Source organism: Tenrec ecaudatus, chromosome 10 (genome assembly GCF_050624435.1).
Source record: "Tenrec ecaudatus isolate mTenEca1 chromosome 10, mTenEca1.hap1, whole genome shotgun sequence".
Classification (NCBI taxonomy): Eukaryota; Metazoa; Chordata; class Mammalia; order Afrosoricida; family Tenrecidae; genus Tenrec; species Tenrec ecaudatus.
In genome coordinates, this window is record NC_134539.1 from 113,562,380 (window position 1) to 113,579,005 (window position 16,626).

The 16,626-nt window shown below is 53.6% G+C and overlaps 2 protein-coding genes across 4 annotated transcripts; one reads left to right on the forward strand and one right to left on the reverse strand.

Annotated features, from left to right (window-relative positions):
- The first annotated feature begins 135 nt into the window (after window positions 1–135).
- IFT20 (intraflagellar transport 20) lies at window positions 136–4,167 on the forward strand. Of its 3 annotated transcripts, none has more exons than XM_075561348.1 (5): window positions 136–277; window positions 1,749–1,877; window positions 2,699–2,784; window positions 3,192–3,295; window positions 3,756–4,167. In XM_075561348.1, exons 2-5 carry the CDS (start codon window positions 1,751–1,753, stop codon window positions 3,835–3,837), a joined length of 399 nt encoding a protein of 132 aa, XP_075417463.1. In that variant the 5' UTR covers window positions 136–277; window positions 1,749–1,750; the 3' UTR covers window positions 3,838–4,167. The 3 variants fall into 3 exon arrangements, with proteins under 3 accessions (XP_075417463.1, XP_075417465.1, XP_075417466.1); XM_075561350.1 differs by having other exon boundaries at window positions 3,863–4,167; XM_075561351.1 differs by having other exon boundaries at window positions 3,918–4,167.
- A 53-nt stretch (window positions 4,168–4,220) lies between these two features.
- On the reverse strand, window positions 4,221–11,330 carry TMEM97 (transmembrane protein 97). Its single transcript, XM_075561347.1, has 3 exons — window positions 11,114–11,330; window positions 6,361–6,505; window positions 4,221–5,638 (listed from the first exon to the last, which is right to left on the reverse strand). Exons 1-3 carry the CDS (start codon window positions 11,237–11,239, stop codon window positions 5,379–5,381), a joined length of 531 nt encoding a protein of 176 aa, XP_075417462.1. The 5' UTR covers window positions 11,240–11,330; the 3' UTR covers window positions 4,221–5,378.
- Between the last annotated feature and the right edge of the window lie 5,296 nt (window positions 11,331–16,626).

Consider the following 16,626-nt stretch of genomic DNA (forward strand, 5'->3'; position numbering starts at 1 on the left):
TCCGCAGAGAGACCACACCCACTTCCGGGCGTTCTGCCGGCGCAAGGGCCTCTGGGTCTTGTAGGCAGCCATCCGTACTCGGGCCTCTGTTTCCCAGCAGGCTCTGTGGGTGGGAGGGTGCGTTTCCGGTGTCAGGCAGTGACGTCACGGGTAAACAGGCCTTGTATCCGTGGCAGCGGCCGAGGCAGCCAGACTGGCAGGGAGGCACCGGCCCGAGGGCTTAGCTGGCACAGGCAGCAGCCTGGCCCGCAGCGCACCCCTGTTACGTGTCTTGCAGGTAGGCCGGGGCCACGGGGTCGGGGAATGCGGGCTCGGCAAGGCGCTGCCGAGCCCGGGAGCAGAGTCGCGCGGCCCCGGGGCGAGGTGAAGCCGACAGGCCCGCGCCCTGAGGCGCTCTCTGGGCCCAAGGAACCTGGGAGTCGCCCCGGCTCTGGGACTTGTTACATCCAGTTTAGGCCTGGAGCGTTTTCGTGCGCAATAACCTGCGGACAAGCTCAGAATGCGCCCCCTTAGATGGAGCCAGCCCGTTAGCCAGCCTTCCTGCCCAGCGCGGCTTCCTCCGCACCCGCGGACGCCTTGGCTCGGGGAAGACGGGCGCGGAGAGGGTCCCGGCCTCCGCTCATTTGCCCTGCCCTCCTCAGATGCCGGGACTCGTGTGTGTCGTAAAGAGTTGGGGAGCGCCCCCTCTGTACTCCGGACTTAGCCACCTCCAGCCTTCCTCCACCTCCCAAGCCGGATTCCATGCATTCGCCCCATTACCAAGTCCTGTGGGCGGGCGCGCTCCCCAAGCTCGCGTCTGCACACTTCTTCCCACCCAGGCCTAGGTGCCCGTCGCCGCTGCCCCTCGGCCTCTAGCCCTTCTTTTCCCAAACGGACTGGCCGTCAGTGGTGTGCTGAACGGATTCTCGCCCTCCGCTCACCCGCCCGAGGGGTGCGCTACGGCCCGGCCCCAGGTCCGACCACATCAGCCCCTTCGCCTTTACCTGCTGGCGAGGCTGGCGGATTCAGGGCCTGCAGGCCTTCGCCCATAGGGCCTTTTCCTGTCCGCCTTGTGGGGTAGTCGTGCTGACTCTTCGTTCCTTTTTGTGTTTTCCCGCCAGAGACAGGCTGTTTCAAGTTTGGGTTCTAGTTCAGGCACTGTATAGCCTACCCTATGTTGTGGATTGTGGGTGATAGTCTTATGTTTTAACCCGGAGTTTTTACTTCATCCACGTCTTGCTTACTTTTTGTATTGTCCCAGTGCTGGTATTCAAAAGGACTTTGCAAGTCTTGGGGTGTATATATATCTATATATCTATATATAAAACTTGGGGATGAATGAATGTGCTCAGGATTAGTTCACATGTCACTCTCGCACCTCCAAGTTAGCTGCCATGTAGTGGTAGCACTTTGGGGGAAGTGGGGCATGTAACACTGAGCTTGGAGGCCCCTGCATAGTAGACACTTACTATGTGTGGAATGAACGATGCCTGTGACGAACAACTGGACTTTATTCTTTCCTGAGCTTTGCTCCCGTGACACACCTCTCCCGTTGCCCGTCACCCTGTCCCAGCAGACTCTTGTCGAGATGCGCTAGAGGGCCACAGGGGAGGCTCCAAGAGATGGAAGTTGAAGGAACTTGAGCCTTGGGAACATGTGGGAGTTTGGGTCTTGGTGTCGGGAGAGGAACAGAGCTGGGCTGGAAGTGGGTGTTTTCTTGGGTGGCTGGGAAGGGGACAGAGGTGAGCAGGGATCGGGTTTCTTTGCAGCTATGGCCAAGGACATCCTGGGGGAAGCAGGGCTGCACTTCGATGAGCTGAACAAGCTGCGGGTGTTGGACCCAGAGGTCACGCAGCAGACCATAGAGCTCAAGGAGGAGTGCAAGGACTTTGTGGACAGTGAGTACCTCCAGCTACATCTTACCCCACCCAACTGTGGCTCCTGCTGGCCCTGGAGTCCCACGTTATTACCCACCTGCATAGGGCCCCACACATATCAGGAATTGGGGGGAGATGCCATCTGTCAATTTTTAATCTCAAAAACTCTCAACTATTAATGGGTGCTGAACAATGCCTGGGGGGGGGGGGCGCGGATGGGAAATAGGACTTGTTGGGAGTAGCGTTTGTAGTGTTAGGCCTTCCGATGGTTAAAAGTGATAACGAAACTCTCTAGAAACAGGTCATCAGTCATTGAAGTCATCTTTTGGCCAGATTGTCACAAAGCCGCTTGCTTATTCCAGCAACCACGCAAGCCTAGTGCCAGCAGAGCCAGCTCTAGCTAGTTGGGGGATCCCCATACCTTGGGGATTCCCTAGTGTGTGAGGAGGGCAGGATGAGTGAGTGAAAGGCAGCTTGGGTCCCGTCGCTGCCCCCCGTGATTGCTGTGCACATGGTTCTGTCTCTCTGGGCCTTCATTTACCCCTCAGCAAAATGGGGTCTTGCCACACCAAGGACATTGAGAAAGAGATTAGGTATTCCTGATTGGCCAGCCCACCATTAACTGATACCCATCTTCCAGACAGTTCCCACGGCCTGAGCCAGCCTTTGCCATGAGCATGGCCTTTTGTGCTCCATGCTCCGTGCCCCGCCCCCATAGTGAAGGGTGGAGTTAGGCGCCTAGGCTTATGACCCCTCATCAGGAGCAGAAGAGGAAATGGGTGATTCTGAGAAAGATAGACTCTGGGTTTTTTTTGTTTTTTTTTGTGTCCTTTCTCTGAAAGAAATCGGTCAGTTCCAGAAAATAGTTGGTGGCTTAATCGGGCTGGTGGACCAACTTGCAAAAGAAGCAGAAAATGAGAAGATGAAGGTAAGCGCAACAGGTCTGCTATCTCCATCTTGGCCTGGGTTTTGTTGGAAGATAGTCCTCGAACAAAATAACCAACTGGGCAATTTCCTGGCCCCATTGACTCTTGAATTCTTGTGATGCCATCCTTTCATGGGGCCACTGGTCTCTACATCACTTTGTAAATTGAAGTAAGGCGTGGGGGGTGGAGGCGAGTGAGCGGAGGACAAACAGCCCCGTGCACACAGGTCAGCTTCCGGGGCGATCAGAGACCAAGTTCCAGGAGCTTTGGTGCAGTCCTCATTTCCTGACAAGCTCTGGGGCTCTGCCTTAGCCACCCCCCAAACAGCCGCCTGCATGTTGAGGACTCTGCTTTGGGTGCCAGCTTACAGGGTGCCGTAACCCTTTGGCAACACCGGATTTTCTCCTAGGCCATTGGTGCTCGGAACTTGCTGAAGTCTATAGCAAAGCAGAGAGAAGCCCAGCAGCAGCAGCTCCAGGCGCTAATAGCAGAGAAGAAAATGCAGCTAGAAAGGTAAGACCTGGTGGAAAGCAAGCAGTTCGTTCAAGGTAGACTTTGTCTTCTGGAATGATCCCTTCAGCCTTACTCTCCATTCCCGTTCTCCCAGGAAGTGTCTTGTCTTGTGCTAATCTGAAGATTTTAAAAGTAAAATTTGCATTTGACGGGAAAGCAATAAATAATTTGTTCACCAGCCAACCCTTAGATGTCATGGCCGGATGGGCCCGGAGGTTGAAAGTTCAGCCTGCAGGGTCTGCCATATTGGCAGGTTCTGAGGAGAGCCTCAGGGTGGGGACTCCTGCCAGCAGGTCACGGTAGGGCTTGGCCTCTGCTTTGTATCCTTGCGCCGTTTTTTCTTCTCACCCTCACTCGCTTCCTGGAAGCACCTAGTTCCCCTGTATTCTTCTCTAGGAGGATTAAGCCCAAGGTTTAATTCATCCATTTTTTAGGGCTTCTTACTAATTTTGTTTTTCAGGTATCGGGTTGAATATGAAGCTTTGTGTAAAGTAGAAGCAGAACAAAATGAATTTATTGACCAATTTATATTTCAGAAATGAACTGCAATGTGATTCATTTTTATAGCAGGAAGGCAAAAACTAAAGTAAAAGAGACCAAACAAACCTCTGTGCCCTTCCAGTGATGGTTGAGCCACGCCACGTGGGCTGCGCATAAGGAACCCTTCCCTGAAGGCAGGGATACCCGCTTGGGGAAGCCTGTTCTAGAGTGCCAAAGCCTCTGCTGCAGATGGAGGCGTGGTGGCCACCAGCCGTCACAAGTCCCCACCTCTTCGTGCTAAGTCTGAACTAAGCAATCTGTAAACTTTTATCTTTTTTTTTTTAAGTCCACAAAACTTTTGAGGGGAAAGCAATAAATGACTTTTCAAATGGCTTGATGTGCCTTGTCTCTTGATGCCCTTGAAGTAGAGTCAAAAACAAGCCAGGCAGGGGTCAGCAGCGACTTTATTTGGAGCAAACACACAGTCAAACACTAGTGCCACCAGTCTGGCCAGGGCTGGCCTGAGAGAAAGACAGGGATGTGGCTGAGATTCTTGTCTCCCTGGTTCCATGTGTTGAACTGGTCTTGCGTTCTAAGGGTTGGCTCTGAGTGCATGTCTAGAGAGAGCTTTGGCCCACCAGGGGCTCTGGTGGCTCAGTGGTTTACATGTTGGCCTTGCTCACGGCAAAGTCAGCAGTGTGAAACCATCAGCCTTTCTGTGGAAGAAAGATGAGGCTTTCTGCTCCTGTGATGATTGACAGCCTTGGAAACCCACCGGCAGTTCTCTCCTGCCCTGTAGGGGCTAATGGACTCGGTGGCAGCGACATGGACAACAGGCACTGCCCCTGCCCTGCGTGTACACATGGGACAGCTGCCCGCCCCACCCCTTCTGAGAACAATGGAAGGAATGACGACTACTTGGAAGGAGCAGCCAGCCACCAGGAAGCACACGGGTTAGGCGTGAACTGACTTGTTAGAACAGACTCTGGAGAACAGGAGGCTGCGTGGGCTCTGAAAATACAAGGGTAGGAAGGAGATTTAAAATCTCTGCTCCTGGGGCAGCCTGCGTCAGACAGAAAGCAAACCTCGACGAGCCCGTATCTGAGAAAGTGATGCTTTGCAGGTTTCTGTGTTCGTTGCTGGAGGAGGCGGCGGGAGGGCAGGAAGGCAAAACAGAGTTTGGGGATGAGGATGATGGAGACCTTCCCTGGTTCGTTTTTGTTGCTTAGTGATTGGCCAGGGGACTCGTGAGTCCGGGGTTCAGTCGCATGGAATGGGGGTCAGACGATTTGTAAGCATGCTAAGGAGGCATGTTTCTTGGGCATTTACCCGCTCCCATGCATCCTGGAATGGAGCGTGGCCACATCCTGTGGCCTTTGGCACCACATCCCTGCAGCCTCCCTTGGGCTAACCCTGGGCAGCCAGGCAGTTGGCCTCAGTGGCCTGGGAGACGAGGTCTGCCTGGGCGCTGGCAGCATGGCGTTCTGTGCTTGGCTGCGGGTGTGGCGAATGCTGCTGAAGGCGGCGGGGGCTCCAAGAGCACAGGGTCCGTCAGGACTGGCCCCCGTGAGCGCCTTCCCCCCTCGGACAGGGCTTGCGTCCCTCACTTTTTCTTCCTTTTCTCCTCAGACTTGTAGCGGGGGCTCCGCAACATGAACAGGAGAAGCAGGAGGGGGATGAGGAAGTAGGGCGCATAGAAGGAGACCAGGGTTAGCCGCTCGCGCATGGTCTGGGGTCCTTGTCCTTTGAACGGGCTGGCTTTGGAGAAGTCCTCAAACAGCAGCACGGAGAGAATGGGAACGAGAGTGGTCATCACGTGGGCCGAGTAGATGATGGCTGGCGTGCGGATCCACTTGCAGCCGCCTGCAGTGGCGGGGAAAGAGAAGTACAGTTCAGTGCCCCTCCCAGCCCCCGCCCTTCAGTGCAGTCTGGCTCCTGAGAAGGCTCGGCGCCCCTACCCGGCCTGCTGTGAGCCCCAGTGGATTCGGTGGCAGTGGGTGGGCTTTAAATGGAAACGCAGAGTACATGGCAAGGCTCCAACCCAAAAGCTGCGTCCCCAGTGAATGGGCACAGCCATGTTGCTGAGAAAGGCCCAGATTCTACAGGAACCTCGATGTTTCCACGAGAGGTCAGCCTCCAGGCATGAATGACCTTGGTACCCAGTGTGGTGGCTTCGTAGTGGACTCTGCAACCGTGAGTTGTCTGTGTTTGGCCTTTCATGACAGCACCCCAGGCACAGGGAAAGTGACCACCAGCGAGACAGGAAGGGAACTCGGGATGGAGTGGACCCAGGCCCTTCTCCTTGGCCACCCGACCCCATCTTCTGTCAGCTGCAGACATTTTCCCCGGTCCACACCCGGCCCGCCACGCTCACCTCGGGCCACATTGCTACCTCTTTTCTCCCCCAAAAGAACGGCTTTAGCTCACACCGCATGTACACGCGCCGCGCCCCCGGCACCTTCCTGAAATCTGGAAGGAGCCGTGTCTGTAGCTCACATTCACTACAGTGCACCCCCCTCTCAGAGCTGTTTCTCCTGGGCCTACCCCATGAGCGAACTGTGGTTCTCCTCCTACCGCTGACCAACCTTTGAAGAAGGCATAGGCGGCGAAGGGGAAGAAAGGCAGCTGAAGCAGGAACTCGCAAAGCAGTATGGGCTTCAGCCACAGCGGCGGGTGCTGGAGGAAAGGGTCCTTGAACTCCTGGACGTACCACTGCAGCAGGTTCCTCAGCTGGAGGGAGAACAAGGACAAAGTAGCCACTCACCATGAATCCCGACTCTTGGCGGACAGACTCCGTCTGCATCTCCACTCAAGTCAAGATTAGGGGGTGGGGGCAGGGGCCTTAAAAAGGCACATGGAAAAGTCTTCTCTCTCTTCATGCTGTTTTTCGACTCACTTTCTGAAATGCCCCTTCACCCCTGCACATTGCGCCACCCTCACCCTTCCCTGTGTTCTGCAGCTCTGGCAGGCCCGCCCCTGCTCAGCGTGGCCTTTACCCCAGGATGGCATTTGCAGGTACGTGGCCAAGAGCAACTGAACCTAGTAGGCTCACGGTGTTGGCTGAGTGAACAAATATGACGTCTCAGCCAACATAATTCATGGTCCAGAATCCACAGATGAGCAAGCCACCCTGGCCCACGTCCTTGCACAACGGCCCGATTCCCTCAAACCTGGGAATTCACTGAATTCCTTGCCCCTTGAGTGGAGAGAGCTGGATAAGCGCCGTGGAAACGACTGGGGCACTTGAACCCCGCTGTGTCCAGTAGATCCCTGCTCCTGGGCCGGAGGGGGTGCTCACATGGTCTCAGGGGCTGGCTTTTCCCAAGCTGAGCAGCAGCCTGTCTTCTGAGCACCCTGAGTACAGCCGGAGGGCAGGCGCCAATGTGTTAACACCAGTTTGCATCAAGGAGGGGCTACCCGTTTGTGACGCCCCAACTCCATTTGTTTTTCTTTTTGACTATATGCGGAAGAATGGGCTGTCCCCAAACCACAAATTACAGAGCTTTCTGACGATGGCAAGGCTGGCGTGAGTGATCTCAGGTCTAGCTTGGGCCCTACCCCGCAACTCCTTTGCTGAAGCAAAAGGAGACGTGGCCTGTGCGGCCGGACTCTCGGCAGAGGAAGGACTTGCTTTGTGCTTACTGTGACCAACACCTAACCAGACTTGCTGCCATTGAGCCGGTTCTGGCTCAGCAACCCCACAGGACTGAACAGAACTGGCTCTGCGGGGAGCAGAAAGCCTCATCTTGCTGCAGAGGAGCAGCTGGCAGGTTCAAATGCCGACCTTGCAGTGAGCAGCCTACACCCTGACCAGGACGCCTCCCTGGGAGCACAGGGCTACACCAGAACACCTGCCTTTACTGCCAAATAACGAAGCCATATGGTGAAGCCAGGTTTCCTGTGCATTTTTAACCAAAAGACAAAAGGGCATGCTGTTGTGAAATAATAGGAGGCTTCATTGCTGATAAAGAACCAGTTTTAAGCAAATTTTCAGAAACAAACATTCTGCTAGCATAATATCAACTTCAAAAGGGCTAGACAACTGACTTATTGAGCAATTGATCTCTTCTTTTGTGCTTGGCTTGAAATTTAAATTCATGACCATACCCTTTGCTTCCTTCTAAGTCAGTGGTTCTCAACCTTCCTAAGGCCGCGACTCTAATAGAGTTCCTCATGTTGTGGTGACCCCCAACCATAACATTATTTTCGTTGCGACTTCAAAACTGTAATTTTGCATCTGCTAGGAATTGGGTGACCCCTGTGAAAGGGTCACTTGACCCCCAAAGAGGGGGTCGGTACTCACAGGTTGAGAATCGTTCTGTAAGCATTGTTCAGGACAGTGATGTAGTAGAAATCATCATAAAAGTTAAGGAACACCCCCCGCCCTCCAAGGGAGCTCACCCTTGGCTGGTGGTGCTGTAAAATGTGTCTGTTAAGGGAAAACTTGGGGGTCCCACGGCCACTACCACACAGCAATGTCTTCTCAAAAGACCAGGATCGATGTCTAACACCGCCCGCCCCCCATCCCTAGGGACGAATAACAGAAACATCGGTGAAGGGAGACAGCAGATGGTGTAAGATGAAAATAATTATAATTTATCAAGGGTTCACGAGGGAGGGAGTAAGGAGGAGCTGATACCAAGGGCTCAAAGTAGAAAGAAAATGTTTTGAAAAGGATGGCAACATATGAACAAATGTGCTTGACACAGTGGAGATATGGATTGTTATATGAGCTATACGAGCCCCAATAAAGTGATTAAGAAAAAAGACTTGAGAACACGGTTTATGGTAGCAATATGCTCTTCACCACAGCCAGATGTCTGCCACAGGTGGATGGGTAAATAAAATGTGTACACATACAACGGACAGTTAAGCAGCCAGAAAGAGAAAGCAGGACCTGAAACGTGCTAGAGCGTGGTGATGCGTGAAAGCATCATGATGGAAACCAGTCAGTCACGGTATTTTGTATAACATCTCATACAAAATAGCTCCAACAGACACGTGTAGATATGGCAACATCTTCAGTGGTTCCCAGGAGCTTGAGGGGCGGGAAGCGGAAGACTGCTTAGGGGACTGTGAGCTGCTGGAAAAACAGATGAGAGCGATGACCAAACAGAAAGACATGTCACCGAACAGCACGTGAGGGATGCTGATACGTGTTTTGGTACATGTGTCTTTTCCACAAAGAAAGATGAACACGTGCGCACTCATACACACACAGACAGACACATTTTTCTGGGCAGATCCTGTTTGCCCTGGGCCTATGTTTTCTAAAAGCTGGCAATAACTTTACCAAATTGCGTATGTAAGTTTACAGAGGGTCTTTCCAATGTCAGACACGTCGAAGCTGGGTTTTGTGAGTCGTGAACAGATGGCATATGGAGAAAGGAGAGAGGCCAACAGCTGTCTGGCCGGAGTAGGCTCTGTGTTAATTGTTACTATAGAGCAGATTGGCCTCTATCCGCTTCATCTTTCTGGGAAGCAGGTCAGGCTTTTTTTTCCAGGAGCTGAGGGGTGGACTTGAACCAGTGACCAATAACTGTTGAGCCACTAGGGCTCCTGTGTGTTGTTCAAGTATTCAAAGGACTCAGACTGTAGGCAAGCAGCCGGCCTGAATGCTGTTGGCCACAAAGGCTCTGGAAATGTGGCCACAGCAGGCTCTCCTTTCCAAAGGGAAACTCCTGGCTAGTGCAGACTGTGACTTTATTACTATTATTTTCAACTACATGATCATCTTATTGGGAGTTCTTTTCACAGTCCACACATCAACTGTGTCAAGCATATTTGTACATAATGTTGCCTTCGTTCTTTTCCAGACACTTACCCCGAGCATCCACTCCTGTGCAGACCCCTTTAGAAGGAGAATGTCCTTTCTGGTCCTAGGTGGTGGTCTGAATGTCTGAATGATGGCCCCCAAATAATGGATTCCAACCCCCCAATCCCAAACTCACTGTCATCCCATTGATTCCTACAAATGGGGCAAAGGGGACTTGTTACATCATTCTTTGAGAGCTCATCCAAGTGCGCCTTCATTGTAATCCGAAGCAGTAACTTTATATAAGGGAGATTTGACTACAGAAGAGAAGCAATGTGGCCATAAGCCACGGACCGCTGGCAGCCATCTGGAATGGGAAGAGGCAAGCCCCAGCTTCTCCCCCAAGACCTCCAGAGGGACCCAGCCCTGCCCCCGGTTGCCCTTGATGCAGACTGCTGACCTACAGAATTGGAAGAAAATACTGTGAAGTTGTTTTAAGCCACTAACCGTGTGGTAATCTAGTACAGTAGCAACAAGAAACTAACGCACCCTGAATGAATATGCTTGAGTTTATAATTTAACCCAACTCTCTTCCTTGGCCATTTGAAATTCCAGAGCCCCGACTCTCGACAGCTGCTGGGGAACAAAATCCTCCAGGCCCTCAAACTGCAGTGCAGTGCTCTTGCCCTGAGCAGTGGCTCTAAAGCCCTGAAAAGGGTGATGGAAGCTTCTGCTCGCGTCCGGGCAACACAGGCATCCGTTTGCCCAAAGGTTACGCCCCCTGCTCTGCCACGAGGCATTTGAGAAGGAGCCGGGCAAAGGCAACGCTTGAGGTCAGTTCAGTTTGCCTGCAGTTCTCTGGACGGCTTGGTGAAGCACACAGGACAGGAATCTCAAGGGTCCCGAAGAAGGAAGGACAGGGAGTCGAAAACCAAAAACCCCCAAACGTTCCGATCTGTGGTAAAGAAATGTTTGAGAAACATTTCACCCGCTACCGCCAGAGAGGAGAAATGGAGGGTTCCTTCTGAACCAGCTTCAGCCGCCTGAAATGCGTCCAACTGGAATACCACCTCGGAAACGAAGCAGGATCCGTACTGGCCGTGGTGACATCATTAAGCCCACTCCAGCCGGAGTCCGAGCTTCAGTGCGCTCTCCCTCCTGAATTTCGAGGCCAGATGGAGCACAGATTGGATGCACGCTGGCTACCACTCACTCTGGGCATCACACAGGCAGGACGCAACAACTTGCAAAGACAGGAAAGAAAAGGCCAGACTGGAACTTGTCCTTGATGCGGCGTGGCTAAAGCGAGTGGTGGAAACGGTGTCAGAGAGCTGAGCAGTTTCACAGGGCGGCCTGAGAGGGCACGGTGGTACAGCAGGCCAAACGGGAAGGACACGCGCGGCGGCTTCCCGCCATCGCACGAGGAGGAGGGGGCCCGGGCACCCACAGCACCCAGAGCGGCCGGAAAGGCGGGCCCGCTGGAGCCCCGCGGGGGGCGGGCGGAGAAGGGGCTCCCGTGGAGCGCACGGCTGCCACCTGCTCGGCGGCCGCGGGTCCAGCCCGCCCGGACGGACGCCCCTCACCTCGACCGGGTAGAGCTCGCGCGGCAGCAGCGCCTGCAGGTCGATGAACGCGGTGATGGGGATGTGGGAGAGGAAGTAGAAGCCCAGCAGCCACTCCAGGCCGCGCCTCGCGCTCGGGAACCCCATCGTCCGCGGCCGGGACCCAGCAACGCCGACACGGAACACCGCCGACGTGGAAGACGGCCCGAGACCGCCGACGCCCCGGACCCCGCGCCAAGGGCTCGCCCCGCCCCGCGCCCCTGAAGGCCACGCCTGCCGCGCCCATTGGCCGGCTGGTGCGCCGAGAGGGCGGGACTCTCCACCGAGGGCGCTTATTGGACGGTCCGAGGGTAACGTGTCGCCAGCGCGCGGCCGCAGCCTGGCGCCATTGGCCACTGGGAGCGCCGACGGGGCAGGGGCGGGGCGCTCGCTCCGGCAGCCACGTCCCGGGTTCGCGTGGGAGCCGGGCCCGCCGGCACCCGGGAGCGGACTGGCAGCGCCGGGCCCGTTGCTGCGCGCTGCGCGGGGCTCCCGAAGAAAGAGCGGCTGTCCACACGCTGCTGCTGCTTTCTTCGTGCTCTCCGTGGATTGAGCTTGTACTGTTGGCGACGGAGCTTCCAGCCCCAGGCGGGTGTCCCAGACCTGGGCAAAGTGATGCTACTCCTGAGATTGCTACCCCAAATGGAGGGGTCCGGGAAGCCTTTGAGGAATTGTGTAGGCGCCCTCACACTCACTGCGACCCTAGAGGGCAGACTGGGTCTGTCCCTGTGAGTTTCTAGCACCCTGTGGGTGCTACCCACCGTGGAACCCACTGCGCCTCCAGGGCTCACACAAACCTCACTGCATCGAGTCCATTTTGACTCATAGCGACGCTGCAGGACACGGTAGAACTGCCCGCGCGTGTCCCTGTGGGTTTCCCAGTTTACTGCAGTGGAAAGCCTCGCCTCTCCCCCTCGGAGCAGCTATTGGTTTTGAAATGCTGACTCGGCAGTTAGCAGCCCAGCGTGTAATTACCCACTGCCACACGACACGAGGACTCCTCCAACGGGACTAGCCAGTCTGAATCCAAACAAAACAACAAACACAGGACAGGACTGGAGGGAGATGGAGAGGTCAAACGGACAGAGCCTGGGGATGATGGGTTCTGGGGCACGAGGGAGGAGTCAAGGGTTCATTCAATAAATAGACTGCTCTTTACAAGTGGGCCCAGAATCGCTTGGGACAGGATGATGGAGCTGCCACTCACTGAGAAGGTGACTGGCATTCACAGAGAAGGACGATGGTGACAGAGATGTTGGCTGAACGGTAGAACATTCGAGTTTAACCTCTACATCATTTGGGCAGTCAGATGGACCTATCTGAAGATGTAGGTTTGTGGGTGGCAGTTGAAAGTTCGAGTGTGAATGAAGCAAGGAGAGACCACTGTCAAAGGTCAGAGAGGACAGGACAGAGATGGGTGCACAGCAAGAATGGGTGAGCCCAGAAACAGGGAAGGAAGGAGAGCCAACTGCCAGGTAGGAGACCAAGTGGGGACTGACTGGGACTCACGGGGGCCTGTTGAGAACAGTGGTGACTGGCGGGGATATGAGCCTGGTCAGGTGAGCAAGCGAAGATAGGGACTGTAGACATTGCCCTCGAGAAATGTGAGGACAAGAACACTTTGTTTTAATGACCTAGCACTCTGATGCTCACCTTCCCAACACGAACTGTGAAGACAAACGGGTGCATAAGCAAATGTGGTGAAGAAAGCTGATGGAGCCGGCTATCAAAAGATATAGTGTCTGGGGTCTTAAAGGCTTAAAGTTAAATCAAGCAAACCATCTAGCAGGGAAGCAATAAAGCCCGCATGGAGGAAGCACACCAGCCTGTGTGATCATGAGGTACAGACAGAATCAAGTATCAAAAGATCCAAAACAATTATATCTATGCAAATGGGGGTGGTGGTGTTGGAATGGAAGTAGACAATTGGCCATCAACTCACAGAAGGGCTACAAGAAAGGGATAATTCAACCAGAGTGCGGTATAGTACTGAGGAATATTCCTGAATGCTCCCTCCCCAACACCCCCACTATCATGACCCATTTCTACCTTACAAATCCGGCTAGACCCGAGTATGTACATAGATACAGATAAAAGCTCTCGACACATGGAATCCAGGCAACAACTAGTGACACCATGGGAGTGGGTTGTGCGGGAGGAAGGGGGAACTGATCACAAGGTTGGATATATCATACACACACTCTTGAAGGTGATCAATAATAGAAATGTGGGTGAAGGGACACAACAGGTGGTGTAAGAAACAAAATAACAACAACTGATCAAGGGTTCACAACGGTGGGTCAGGGAGGGAGGGGGGAAAAGGAGAGCTGATACCAAGGGTTCAAGTAGAAAGGAAATGTTTTGAGAATGATGATGGCAATAAATGTACAAATGTGCTTGACACAATGGATGGATGTATGGATTGTGATGAGAGTTGTATGAGTCCCCATAAAATGATTTCTTAAAATAAAAAGAGAGAAAATATTTTGGAAATATGATGGCAACATATATATACAAGTGTGCCTAATACAATTAAATTATGGACTGCTAATATCTGTAAGAGCCCCCAATAAAATGATTAATTTTAATAATAAAATAATTTTTAAAAAAAAGAGTGTGAGGATACAGGTCTATGACCCAAGGGAATCTTGTTTCTTTTTTTCTTTCTTGTTTCTTTTTATGACTAGAACTTGCTTCGATGCTTTGTGAAGTTTCTGGACTTGAGGTTTGTCCATAGGAGACCAACTACAGGAAGTGAGGCGCAAGGCCTCTCTGAGCAGGTGGAAGGAGTGGCTGGATTGGCCTTAGGTCTAAGGCTGTGTTAGTCTGGGTACTTTAGAGAAACAAATCCACAGAAACTCATGTATAACAGAGTTTTATATAAAGGTTAAGTACACATCAAGAAAACATCCCAATCCAGTGCTGCCCAAGTCCACAAGCCCAACATTAACCCATGTCTGACACCAATCTACACAGTCCTCCTCCATCTCACAATGGTGCTGACTGCAGGAGGAAAGCCGAGTCAGTGAACGTGTAAGCATCTCAGCACTGGCAGGGCTCTCCACACAACTGCTCCAGCACCCAGGGCTGCATCAGGGTAGGTCCATGTGGCTTCTCCTCAGGGATGTCTTGCAGGAAGTGAGCCTTGCCAGCTAAAGCAAGGGACTGGCTAAGGCAGCTGCACCCCCTTGTCTGACCATCAGAAAACAAGAGATACAAGAACTAGAAAGGCGAGGCTCACTGAGCCATTTATTCCCTCGCCTTTGAATTAACCCCACGTGTTTATCGGCCAGGTTGGCACAATAACTACCTCAAAGGCGTTGCTAGCACCATGGGCCTAGGGCAAAAGGCTTGCTGGACAAAGTGAGGGCCCGGTTAAGGTAGGTGGGCACTGATCGGGAGGGGCCCGTCTTCTGGGCCATGCGTTTTTCTCTAGCAGTGCTCAGCAGTCTGGGGCCTGCTCAAGAGGGGCCTGCACTCCCCCAGGGTGAGGGATTGAGTAAGAATGAAGTGAAGGAGTATGCAGGTCAAGCTGGAATGGACATGAGGACCAAAGGGGCCAGTGGCCATGGCATAGTGGAGAAGTGGATTGAGACCAACTGGACAAATGAGTCAGGTTGGAAGGAATGGCATGGGGTTCAATGTCAGGAAGAGGGGCTGTCCATGGTGAGTGTGGCCAGAAAGGGGGGAGGGCAACATCTTTGGACATGAGATCAAGGGACAGAGCCCAGGATGTGGGATAGCCCAGCCACCAAGGCCACATAAGAGGAGGATGGGGGCAAAATGAGTGAGAAGGGAGTCATGAGCTCCGTGTTGAAGTCTCTAACAAGAGGGAGCGACTGTGAAGCAGATGGCCAGGGGGCTGAAGTCTGGCTGAAACGGTGTGGACTTGACCTTGAGGAGCAGGGAGGCTGGTCACCCTTCCTCCTGACCCTGAGCTTTCAGAGTGTGAGAAAATGAGCAGCCTGCACTGGAGAGCCCTGCCCAGAAGCCAAGACCTCGGGGGAGGGCCAAGAGTCAGTGGTGGAGGTGGTGAAGGCTGGGTGAATGGGGGGCTAGTGAAGCACACAGGAGGGGTTTGGGTTGTAGGGGTGGGGGAGAAGGGGTTTAGCTAGGGGAGGGCCAGAAGAGCACAGGAGAAGGGGGTTTGGGGATAGTGACTGGTGGCCAGCAGGGCAGGGCCGGCCCAACACAGGCAGGACAAAAGCTGTGGCATCCTCCTGCATCTCTGCGGTCAGCCTGGCCTGGGACCTGGGATCCCAGAACCAGCTACCAGAGGGAGGATTTCAGTACTATCCTTTCAGTCCCAATGGGGTGAGGCCAGTTTCCCTCAACAAGGGGCTCAGGCAGGGGGAATCACCAAACACAATGATGCTTTCTAGAAAAAGAAAAGGCTTATCCTAAGGGGGCCTAGAGTGACCAGAGGACAGGGGCTGCCCGGCCAGAGGCATGAGGTAGGAAAAGGGTAGGGTGACACCATCTTCATCAAGGGCCCAGGACTCCTGAGGAGGCTGGTCTGGGAATCACCATCTCCCTAAGGGTGCCGGCCTGCAAAGTCTGGGTGGGGGTTCATCTTACCCTCCCTCGCCAATCCAGAGGCGCTTCCCAGGCAAGATGCGCCTTCTCGGCCCCCCACTCTGGCTGCCCCTTCTGAACGTGCACGCCCAGCTCCTCTCGAGTCCCCCTTTCCTAACCATGTCCTCGGAAGGTGAGCATGGCTGACACCTTAAGGGGAAACAGGTTCAGACTCGGGGAGGGTTTGTCCCCGGCCACCACGAGGGAGAAGGCAGCAACTGGAAGCTGGAGTGCAAACTCCAGCCTAGATTCCTTTCTTAGTCATCATTGTACTGGGCGCTCTTAGAGACGTCACAACATTCCAAAATTGAAAGGAGCCGAGCACAATTGTACAATTGCTACTACAATCCATTTCAAAACATTTTCTCTGAAGTCTTTGATATCAGCTCCCTTTTATCTCCTCCCCCAGGAACCCTTAGTTATGGATTATTCTATTATTGTGTGTGCATACGCACCCTATCTTACCCCATCCAATATATCCACTCACCTGCAATTCTGTTCTTTGCTCCCGAGTGGGGGTTATACAGCCATTATTGCTATCAGCTCCCCACCCGCCCCCAGACCCAGATGCGACAAGGCTGCAGAGTTCAGTGCTCAATCAGGGGTCAAGTTCAAGTCTTGTATTTCTGGGGCAAGCAACCCTCTTCTACAAGTTGTCAGCTCAAAGCTGTAGGCAACCCGGTCCCTCGTCTTTCTCTCCCAGAGCCCCATTAAATAAACACAGTGGTTTAAAATTTAGGAAAATGCTCAACCTTAACTCCATAGACACTCAGCTCGGGCACTTCGGGCCCCGTACTCATGCAGCCCCTGAAGAACCAGGCAGCACCTTCCAGACAACCAGGCCTTTGGACTCTGTCCTTTCCGAGAGCACGACAGATAAGCCTTCATAGGCTACAAGGGAAGGATTCGGTTTGGAACTC

What these genes read in the sequence shown, in the direction of transcription:
- IFT20 (XM_075561348.1), top strand. Translation starts at nt 1,751, where the DNA reads ATGGCCAAGGACATCCTGGGGGAAGCAGGGCTGCACTTCGATGAGCTG. An exon ending in GTGCAAGGACTTTGTGGACA is followed by an intron (nt 1,878 to 2,698) that starts GTGAGTACCTCC and finishes TTTCTCTGAAAG; the next exon opens with AAATCGGTCAGTTCCAGAAA. An exon ending in AAGAAAATGCAGCTAGAAAG is followed by an intron (nt 3,296 to 3,755) that starts GTAAGACCTGGT and finishes TTTGTTTTTCAG; the next exon opens with GTATCGGGTTGAATATGAAG.
- TMEM97 (XM_075561347.1), bottom strand. Translation starts at nt 11,239, where the DNA reads ATGGGGTTCCCGAGCGCGAGGCGCGGCCTGGAGTGGCTGCTGGGCTTC. An exon ending in GCGAGCTCTACCCGGTCGAG is followed by an intron (nt 6,506 to 11,113) that starts GTGAGGGGCGTC and finishes TTCTCCCTCCAG; the next exon opens with CTGAGGAACCTGCTGCAGTG. An exon ending in CGCCTATGCCTTCTTCAAAG is followed by an intron (nt 5,639 to 6,360) that starts GTTGGTCAGCGG and finishes CCGCCACTGCAG; the next exon opens with GCGGCTGCAAGTGGATCCGC.